Here is a 10375-nt window from a genome sequence, read left to right as displayed (position 1 = left end):
TTCGACTGTCTCGCACATACACGGGTGCTGATCCCTTATCAGCTGGTGGCAGCCTACCCCTACACAGGACAATGATTCACGTTACCATAGGTTCAATCGGGATTTTACTTTGGGGGCAAGGGAATGTCTCGGGGAATCACTACATATTAAACATCCACGAGCAAATTAAACGGACTCATGGTACGTGAATTGATCTAGTCTGATATGTACCACCGGATCACAAGCCAGGGGGCATCGAGTGCTATATAACACCTGCTAGCTAGCGCGGTTCACAACAACTGACCTCTGCTACCGTGCGAGGGATTACAACTGATTGGTACCCTGCAAGCTGGTTGTCAGTGTGCGCGCGTACATATGCAGTAATATCTTAGTATACTTGAAAATCTTTTATATAACTTATGATTGCTTGGTTGATAAAACAGAAACATTTCATGTAATTACGGTGTAATAACTTACAGAGTGCATCACCTGCAAATTACCAGCACCGTTATCATTGCCTGTAAAACAGGGGGTTTGTAAACCTCTATGCAAACATTTAACCATTAGAGGGCATAATAAACTAAGCAAATCTTACTACTTTAATGAGACACTGTTTTGAGAAAATGGGTAAACCATGAAACCTTTAGTTTATTTCATTTGCTTACAAATACTTGCTAACAAGCACTCGTGATTTTAAAACGAAATAAAAGCAAACATACTAATGATCAAATGCAAGCTGACATCATAATAAATTAGATCAAACCAAATATATTTAAAATAATTAAGCGATCAAGTACGCATGTTTGATATAAACATAATTCATGGTTTACAGGTTAGGCTCACAACTTGGTACAGATGAATAATCACGGTCTGTGTTCCACAACAATCATGGTAGTCCATATATCCAGTGCACCCACTTAAGAGCATTTGTAATAAATTCGTTCAGGCTGAGAGACTGACAACCCTCAACTCCTGCTCTGCCACTGGCGTGGCGCACCCATGGTACGGGTATCCTCGGGGGACGTCACAAGGAATGCTGTTAATAGAATTTATCTCCCGATTATGGAAAACGAGACTATCTATGAGGGGATCCCAAGCTATTCGTGACAGGGCTAGACGCCTGGAATCTCTACCACTAGGCCCGACGCAGGGACCAGCACCGTGTCATTGCAGCATTTTTAATGCAGGGTGCTCGCAAAGGATAATAAAAATGTGATTTCTATTTCTAATCTAATTTTAATGGTTATTTTATGTATACGAATGGACATTTAAAACACTGGTTACCGCCTTCAAGACGTTGACGGAAATTGTTTGGGAGAGATAGAACAAGCGACATCGACCACCGTCGGCACGGTTCGAATCTACAGGTTACTCTCTCTCCTCATTCCCACGGCAGTTTGCTTATAGCAGCGGACGCTTCTTTGCTTGAGAAGAAGAGAGATCCTTGGCGGAAGGACTGCTACACGGATAAAGGACCTCCCGCTATGAATTAATACATGAGAGAGAGTCCGTATCTGCGCAGCTTTTATATAAAGGATATATATATATATATATATATATATGATATATTTATATCTACACCTTTGTAAGATAATCTGGGAGTGTGGTTCCAGTTTTTTTAAAAAAAAAAATGTGTAGGGTTTTGTTATAAGCCCATCATTTATATATATATATATATATATATATATATATATATATATATATATATATATATATATATAATATAGACAGACATTGCCAACCCTTATCCAAATATCCACGTTTCATGCATTTATTTCTATTCCTGATTATATGTTCTTAGCAAAGAGTTGTGCCCAAGCTCTTTTGATTGCGTACGGGAAGTATCAATTGTAACAAACTTCACGAGCAACATTTATCCCAAATCCACCGTGCCTTCGGAGAGTACTTACCGCTCGGCCCGCTCCGCTGGCAGTATTTTAGGTGTTCAAAAATTCATTATTGCAAGTTCCATCAGAAATGAACTTGCATCTCGCATAACAATCAGTCAATGGTTACTACAATGTCGCCTCATTGTTTTTTCTTTCGATGTCTTAAACACTCTCGATTGTTTTATTTCACTATAGTACTTTATGATTTTCCTCATAAAGTACTGCGACATATATATATATATATACATATACATATATATGTATATGTGTATAAATATATATGTATATATATGTATATAAATATATATGTATATATATATGTATATGTATATATATGTATATAAATGTATATGTATATATATGTATGCATATGTATATATATATATATATATATATATATATATATATATATATGCATATGTATATATATGAATATGTATATATATAGGTATGTATATGTATTTATATATATGTATATATATGTATATATGTACACAGATACGTACATACATATATGTATACATATATATGCATATATATATAAATATATACATATATATGTATGTATATGTATAGATGTATGTATACATACATATGTATATATACATATATGTAGATATAAGTATATGTATATATATACGCATATACATATATATATACATATGTATGTATATATATGTATATATACATATGTATGTGCGTATACATATATATGTATATGGATTCATCTATATCTATATACATATATCTTTTTGTCTATATATGTATATATGTATATATATATACATAAATACATACATATATATATATTATATATACACATTTACATATATATATATACATTTATATATGTATACATTTATATATGTATACATTTACATATATATACATTTACATATATATACATTTACATATATACATATATATACATATGCATATGCATATGTATATACATAAATACATATTCATATACGTGTAGATATATATATATGTATGTGTGTGGATGGGTGGAAAGGTTGTGTTTATTTAATAAACACATACGTATATATATATATATATATATATATATATATATATATATATATATATATATATATATATTCATGTATTTATATATATGTGTATGCATGTATTTATATATATGTGTATGCATGTATGTATATATATGTATATGTATGTATGTATATATATATGAATATATATGTATGTATATATATGTGTATATATGTATATATATGTATATATATACATATACATACACATTTATATATGCACATATCTATATCTATCTATATCTTTATATATACACATATAAATATATATATATATATATATATATATATATATATATATATTACTATACATATATATTACTATATATGTTCATGTGTATATACATGACCATGTGCATTATAAAATATATATATATGTATATACATATATATATATATTATATTATATATATAAGAGCTACCTTGTGGAAAAAGATACGTATTGGTAATATAATTCTATTTTCGTCTAATGTAGATGGATCAGTGATGGATTCACATTTTATGGATCTTAGGCACAATATACATCATTTAGCCCTTGTATGTATATTTCATTAAAAAAAAAATCACTGAAAGAATAATGCATGATACTTCACAAGGTAATATATTTTCACCTAAATTGTGTGACTGGTAATATTGTTGGACAAGGAACAATCATTTCGCATTTAACATAATCTGGCGTGAGTGGTCTCAGATCAAGCCTTCATGGCCATCATCATGTTGGAGAAATATTCATTTGAAAATACCTACTTACCAATGGTTTCGCATAAATATAAGTCTACGTCATTAATACAGATTTAACAGTGACTATACATGCTGTAGGTTGATAATATCCATGGCAAAGTGCCCTTTCTGAAGCGTCTACATCCAATTCCTGAAACATCCACATATCCAAAAGGACTATCCACTACGGGCAAGGATGACGAATTTCAGAACCAAAACTTTGCCCACCTCCCGAAAATGATTCTGGCCACCCGACCCATATGATATAGGTAAGATTATTTACTACAGTCAGCGTCTGTAGCAAGATCACTAGATCTATTGGACGGAACATCGACTTCCTTGTGTTTCGGTGGAGGTTCTTTGGCCGGTGGCAATGACACTCGACTCCTGCAAAGGAGAGATTTCAGAATCAGTACTTAACATCCTCAAGGAAAGGAAAATGATAGATAAATGAATATATTCTAAGATAAGAAGGTAACAACTTGCCGAAGATTCTATTACAATGTCACTGATTTAAATGAGTATACTTTGAGAGATTCAGTTGCTAAGGGATATCTTGACAAACAAACAAATAATATCAAACCTCTCTCAAATGTTCTCAAGAAAAGCACGAAATCGATACAACAAAATATGGTAAACCACGAACCTGTTCAAGCATAGATTTAGAGAGAATATTCAGTGACTCTTCGATGTTCTGACCAGTTTTGGCTGACACTTCCATGAACTTAACACCTTTCTCGTCAGCCAGCTGCTTCCCCCGCTCCCAAGACACCTGTGAACATGTGAGACGATATGCATAGATGGATGGAGGGATAATGGTTTTATAGACGTTATATATGTCTATATAAGTCAGTGTATAGATGTATGTACATATGTGTATGTATATATGTGTGAGTGTGAGTGTGTTTGTATCTGTACACTTATGTGTCTGAACAGATATACACACACACATATATATATTATATATATACACACATATATATACACACAAATGTTTACACGCACATGCATATATTCACACACACATGCATATACACACACACACACACGCACGTAAAAACACACGTGTGTGTGAGTGTGTGTGTGTGCGTGTGCGTGTGTATGCGAGAGAAAAAAAATCTGCAGCAGTAATGGATTTTACAACAGACAACCCAATTACCTGTTTCTCATCTTTCAAATGACAGTTGTTGCCAAGCATCATCATGACTGTGCCATCGGCACTGTGGTTTTTCACGTTATCCAGCCTAAAAAGATACATATCGTGAGAGAACAATCGCAATATCAGTTGTTTAGACAATAGGTATAGAAATGTGGTGTCTTTTTCAGTCACTTGTTTAGCGACTTCTCAGATATTCGATTACTTTTTGTAACATTTTGTGAACTACAATCGCCTTGGTGTGTCATATTTAGGAACGTCGTTTCAGCTGAAAAAGAAAAAAAAACACTTAGAATTCATCAAAGATTTGCAGAAAAAGAGAGAATGGGATGATAAATATATCGATGGATGGACAGACTGACAAACATACATAACCAACCATTTGGCACCATACACTATAAATCCATGTTGTGTGTTAGCGTGTTACTTTGCCATTGTATCGACACGGCAGTTTTGTCATTCAACCAACCATTTCTTGACGTTTTCAAAGCTTTTCTCGCTGGTCACATCGTATATGATGATGAAAACGCCACGGGTGCCTTTGTAAAAAGCAGAGGTGATAGTGTGGTGCTGTCCTGCTGTGTTCCAGACCTGCAACTTCACTCTCCTTCCACATACCTGCAGATATCGTGTCTTGGAGTCTATACCTTGGGGGAAATAAGATGTACTGTAACAACAATGCCAGGATATAAATTCGTACTTCATATCTTAACAACGTTATTGGCTGAAGTACATTGCCAATGGTATTGTAAACTTTGAAGTATCTTGGTTTTTGTATTTACAGAATTAACTAAAACCGGAGGTTGAAGACATGTACTTGTTTAACACATTGTTTAGTCACGTGGTAATCAAGATATAAAGTCCAAGCAGTAAATTGGCTTCTGTTAATTTACATCTCAATTTTCAGTTTGATAATGTACCTGTCTTATCCATTTGTACTCAGACAATACACTGTTGCAACAGCGGTGTTAAAAAATATACAAAGTATATTAACCGTAAGTCTTCTCAAAGGCCGAAATGGCAGTAATCGCTGCGTAATAAATGATTTATTATTGCACTCGCCTACAATTAGATATTTCATAAAACAAAAAATGATAATCGTGGGAGTTTCAAGATAACTGCTATGAGATTATGCCAGTTGTTACTGCTCGGGCCCCAAAGGAAAGTGCTTTTGGTTGCTGTTCAACCAATCCCTCACATTTTTAGGCCTTGTGTTCACCCATCAATGTACATATCTACTAGTTTGTATCTATTTGTATAAATTTTAGTCAATGTATACAATGTGGTGTACCTTTATTCTGAAAAGACAAAATGGCAAAAGTTATATTCATCACAAACAGATAATCTAATAGTTATAACTTCCTTTTAGGATTATGATAAGCTTTATAATAGAACAAGATATATGGTCATACAAGGAAGCCCAATTCTAATGTATTCTCTCAATCTCAGGAATTGAGGTAACATAAGAAAAAGAGAAAAAATACTGCCTTTAGAAATGTCTATGTATTAGTAATATAAATTTATGATCGTGTAATGCATATGGATCAGTGGAGGAATCACATTTTATGGACTATATTATGAATTCACATTTTGTGGGTCACTTGGTCCTTGTATGAATATAGTATAGAAAAATTATTTTCACTGAAAGAATAATGCACGATACTTCACAAGTTAATATATTTTCTCCTAAATTGTGCGACTGGTAATATTGTTGGACAAGGAACAATCATTTCGCATTTAACATAATCTGGCGTGAGTGGTCTCAGATCAAGCCTTCATGGCCATCATCATATTGGAGAAATATTCATTTGAAAATACCTACTTACCAATGGTTTCGCATAAATATAAGTCTACGTCATTAATACAGATTTAACAGTGACTATACATGCTATAGGTTGATAATATCCATGGCAAAGTGCCCTTTCTGAAGCGTCTACATCCACTTCCTGAAACATGCACATAACCAAAAGGACTATCCACTACGGGCAAGGATGACGAATTTTAGAACCAAAACTTTGCCCACCTCCCGAAAATGATTCTGGCCACCCGACCCATATGATATAGGTAAGATTATTTACTACAGTCAGCGTCTGTAGCAAGATCACTAGATCTATTGGACGGAACATCGACTTCCTTGTGTTTCGGTGGAGGTTCTTTGGCCGGTGGCAATGACACTCGACTCCTGCAAAGGAGAGATTTCAGAATCAGTACTTAACATCCTCAAGGAAAGGAAAATGATAGATAAATGAATATATTCTAAGATAAGAAGGTAACAACTTGCCGAAGATTCTATTACAATGTCACTGATTTAAATGAGTATACTTTGAGAGATTCAGTTGCTAAGGGATATCTTGACAAACAAACAAATAATATCAAACCTCTCTCAAATGTTCTCAAGAAAAGCACGAAATCGATACAACAAAATATGGTAAACCACGAACCTGTTCAAGCATAGATTTAGAGAGAATATTCAGTGACTCTTCGATGTTCTGACCAGTTTTGGCTGACACTTCCATGAACTTAACACCTTTCTCGTCAGCCAGCTGCTTCCCCCGCTCCCAAGACACCTGTGAACATGTGAACGATATGCATAGATGGATGGAGGATAATGGTTTTATAACGTTATATATGTCTATATAAGTCAGTGTATAGATGTATGTACATATGTGTATGTATATATGTGTGAGTGTGAGTGTGTTTGTATCTGTACACTTATGTGTTGAACAGATATACACACACACATATATATATTATATATATACACACTTATATATACACACAAATGTTTACACGCACATGCATATATTCACACACACATGCATATACACACACACACACACGCACGTAAAAACACACGTGTGTGTGAGTGTGTGTGTGTGCGTGTGCGTGTGTATGCGAGAGAAAAAAAATCTGCAGCAGTAATGGATTTTACAACAGACAACCCAATTACCTGTTTCTCATCTTTCAAATGACAGTTGTTGACCACCATCTTCATGACTGTGTTATTGGTACTGTGGCTTTTCACGTTATCCAGCCTAAAAAGATACATATCGTGAGAGAACAATCGCAATATCAGTTGTTTAGACAATAGGTATAGAAATGGGATGTCTTTTTCAGTCACTTGTTTAGCGACTTCTCAGATATTCGATTACTTTTTGTAACATTTTGTGAACTACAATCGCCTTGGTGTGTCATATTTAGGAACGTCGTTTCAGCTGAAAAAAGAAAAAAAACACTTAGAATTCATCAAAGATTTGCAGAAAAAGAGAGAATGGGATGATAAATATATCGATGGATGGACAGACTGACAAACATACATAACCAACCATTTGGCACCATACACTATAAATCCATGTTGTGTGTAGCGTGTTACTTTGCCATTGTAACGACACGGAAGATCATTTTGTCATTCAACCAACCATTTCTTGACGTTTTCAAAGCTCTTCTCGCTGGTCGCATTGTAGATGATGAAAACGCCACGGGTGCCTTTGTAAAAAGCAGTGGTAATAGCGTAGCGCTGTCCTGCTGTATCCCACATCTGCAACTTCACTTTCCTTCCACATACCTGCAGATGTCGTATCTTGAAATCGATACCTTGGGGGAAATAAGATGTACTGTAACAACAATGCCAGGATATAAATTCGTACTTCATATCTTAACAACGTTATTGGCTGAAGTACATTGCCAATGGTATTGTAAACTTTGAAGTATCTTGGTTTTTGTATTTACAGAATTAACTAAAACCGGAGGTTGAAGACATGTACTTGTTTAACACATTGTTTAGTCACGTGGTAATCAAGATATAAAGTCCAAGCAGTAAATTGGCTTCTGTTAATTTACATCTCAATTTTCAGTTTGATAATGTACCTGTCTTATCCATTTGTACTCAGACAATACACTGTTGCAACAGCGGTGTTAAAAAATATACAAAGTATATTAACCGTAAGTCTTCTCAAAGGCCGAAATGGCAGTAATCGCTGCGTAATAAATGATTTATTATTGCACTCGCCTACAATTAGATATTTCATAAAACAAAAAATGATAATCGTGGGAGTTTCAAGATAACTGCTATGAGATTATGCCAGTTGTTACTGCTCGGGCCCCAAAGGAAAGTGCTTTTGGTTGCTGTTCAACCAATCCCTCACATTTTTAGGCCTTGTGTTCACCCATCAATGTACATATCTACTAGTTTGTATCTATTTGTATAAATTTTAGTCAATTTCCACTGTATGCATTAAACATACATATGTATAAAATAGTATGCAAACATACATACATACATACACACACGTATATATATATATATATAGAGAGAGAGAGAGAGGGAGGAAGACATATTGTCAGTGTAGATTAAAGTATGTAATTAATTGCTCAAATAACTGTCTACCATCTGATGATATTTGATAAGATGCCAATATCTTTTGTATTTTTGCATTTACTTCTTTGTTCATATAATTTCTGCAATGCAATTGTTCAACATCATTTTATGTTATCAGCCACATTAATATTTTTACTTAAAAACAACCTTAATATCATAAAAGAAAGAAAAATAAGCTACAAGATTTTGGTTTATGTTTAGCAGGAAAGACAAAGCCACAACAATTATTTCTATTTTGTGTAAATTATCACAAGGGAGTTTAAAGTTGTGATAAGTTTTATATTCATAACAAAAGGGTCCTTACTGAAACAACGATGCTAGAATACAAATTTGTACTCTATATCTTTGTTTCGTCATTGGCTGCATTATGTTGCCGTAGTGATGTGTATATATATATATATATATATGTATATATATATATATATATATATATATATATATATATATATACACACACACACACACACACACACACACACATATATATATATATATATACATATATATATATATATATATATATATATATATATATATATATATATATATATAAGAAAGTTACATCTCACGCGTTCTTTAGATATTCAGTCTCATCCATACCTTTCTTCTACATTTGTTATGTATATATATATATATATGTGTGTGTGTGTGTGTGTTTACATATACACAGATATACATATATATATATATATATATATATATATATATATATATATATATACATATACATATTTTCTCTTTCCCTACATCCCTTACCAATCGTCGAGATGGGAGACTGATCAGAGGTAGGAGTCGGAGCAAACTTATCCAGGAGCGAGGTCTTGCCCACGTCGGCATCTCCGATCAACAGGACTTTGAAGAGGTAGTCGTAATTCTTGGCCATGCTCAACGTCAGCGGTTCGAATGAATATCCGTGAGAGGGTCATGCTTGTTGACAATTGCTTATCTCCACTCTTTGATAACAAATGCATGACGTAATGTGGAAACTTCATACCATAAACGCATGTGAACTGGACAAATGTTCTTGAAATTATCATTGTTGTAATTACGATTACTGAAACCTACTTTCAGCCACCTGCACGATGGCTAAACGAGCCAAGTATTGCTAGGTTGTCTCTCTCGTCCTGTGGCTGTTAGTGGTCCATGAGAGGTCGACGTTCATTCTAGCAGAGTGACCCGTGGCCGGGGGAGGGTTGTAGTG

General features: G+C 33.9%; 2 protein-coding genes across 2 annotated transcripts; both read right to left on the bottom strand.

Annotated features, from left to right (window-relative positions):
• Positions 1 to 3362: 3362 nt before the first annotated feature.
• LOC147470740 (ras-related protein Rab-8B-like) lies at positions 3363 to 10085 on the bottom strand. The gene is made up of 5 exons (XM_086542477.1): positions 9931 to 10085; positions 5266 to 5443; positions 4800 to 4884; positions 4287 to 4412; positions 3363 to 4027 (listed from the first exon to the last, which is right to left on the bottom strand). The coding sequence occupies exons 1-5, from the start codon at positions 10055 to 10057 to the stop codon at positions 3956 to 3958; spliced, it is 588 nt and encodes a 195-aa protein (XP_086398603.1). The 5' UTR covers positions 10058 to 10085; the 3' UTR covers positions 3363 to 3955.
• On the bottom strand, positions 6403 to 8676 carry LOC147470741 (uncharacterized). Its single transcript, XM_086542855.1, has 5 exons — positions 8664 to 8676; positions 8216 to 8390; positions 7747 to 7831; positions 7238 to 7363; positions 6403 to 6978 (listed from the first exon to the last, which is right to left on the bottom strand). Exons 1-5 carry the CDS (start codon positions 8674 to 8676, stop codon positions 6907 to 6909), a joined length of 471 nt encoding a protein of 156 aa, XP_086398981.1. The 3' UTR covers positions 6403 to 6906.
• Positions 10086 to 10375: the final 290 nt, after the last annotated feature.

This window comes from Penaeus japonicus, unplaced genomic scaffold, assembly GCF_977035675.1.
Source record: "Penaeus japonicus unplaced genomic scaffold, GWHDUDI00000001_assembly GWHDUDI00000012, whole genome shotgun sequence".
NCBI lineage: Eukaryota > Metazoa > Arthropoda > Malacostraca > Decapoda > Penaeidae > Penaeus > Penaeus japonicus.
The sequence above is the reverse complement of the archived record's forward strand: the minus strand, read 5'-3'. Positions and strand labels throughout refer to the sequence as shown.

Excerpts from the sequence above, each read along its gene's own strand:
- LOC147470741 (XM_086542855.1), bottom strand. Across the intron at positions 7,832-8,215 it reads TTTGAAAACGTCAAGAAATG|GCTGGATAACGTGAAAAGCC; the intron begins GTTGGTTGAATG and ends GTATCTTTTTAG. Across the intron at positions 7,364-7,746 it reads ATTTGAAAGATGAGAAACAG|GTGTCTTGGGAGCGGGGGAA; the intron begins GTAATTGGGTTG and ends ACATGTTCACAG.
- LOC147470740 (XM_086542477.1), bottom strand. The coding sequence starts at position 10,057 with ATGGCCAAGAATTACGACTACCTCTTCAAAGTCCTGTTGATCGGAGAT. Across the intron at positions 5,444-9,930 it reads GTCTCCCATCTCGACGATTG|GTATAGACTCCAAGACACGA; the intron begins GTAAGGGATGTA and ends ATTTCCCCCAAG. Across the intron at positions 4,885-5,265 it reads TTTGAAAACGTCAAGAAATG|GCTGGATAACGTGAAAAACC; the intron begins GTTGGTTGAATG and ends GTATCTTTTTAG.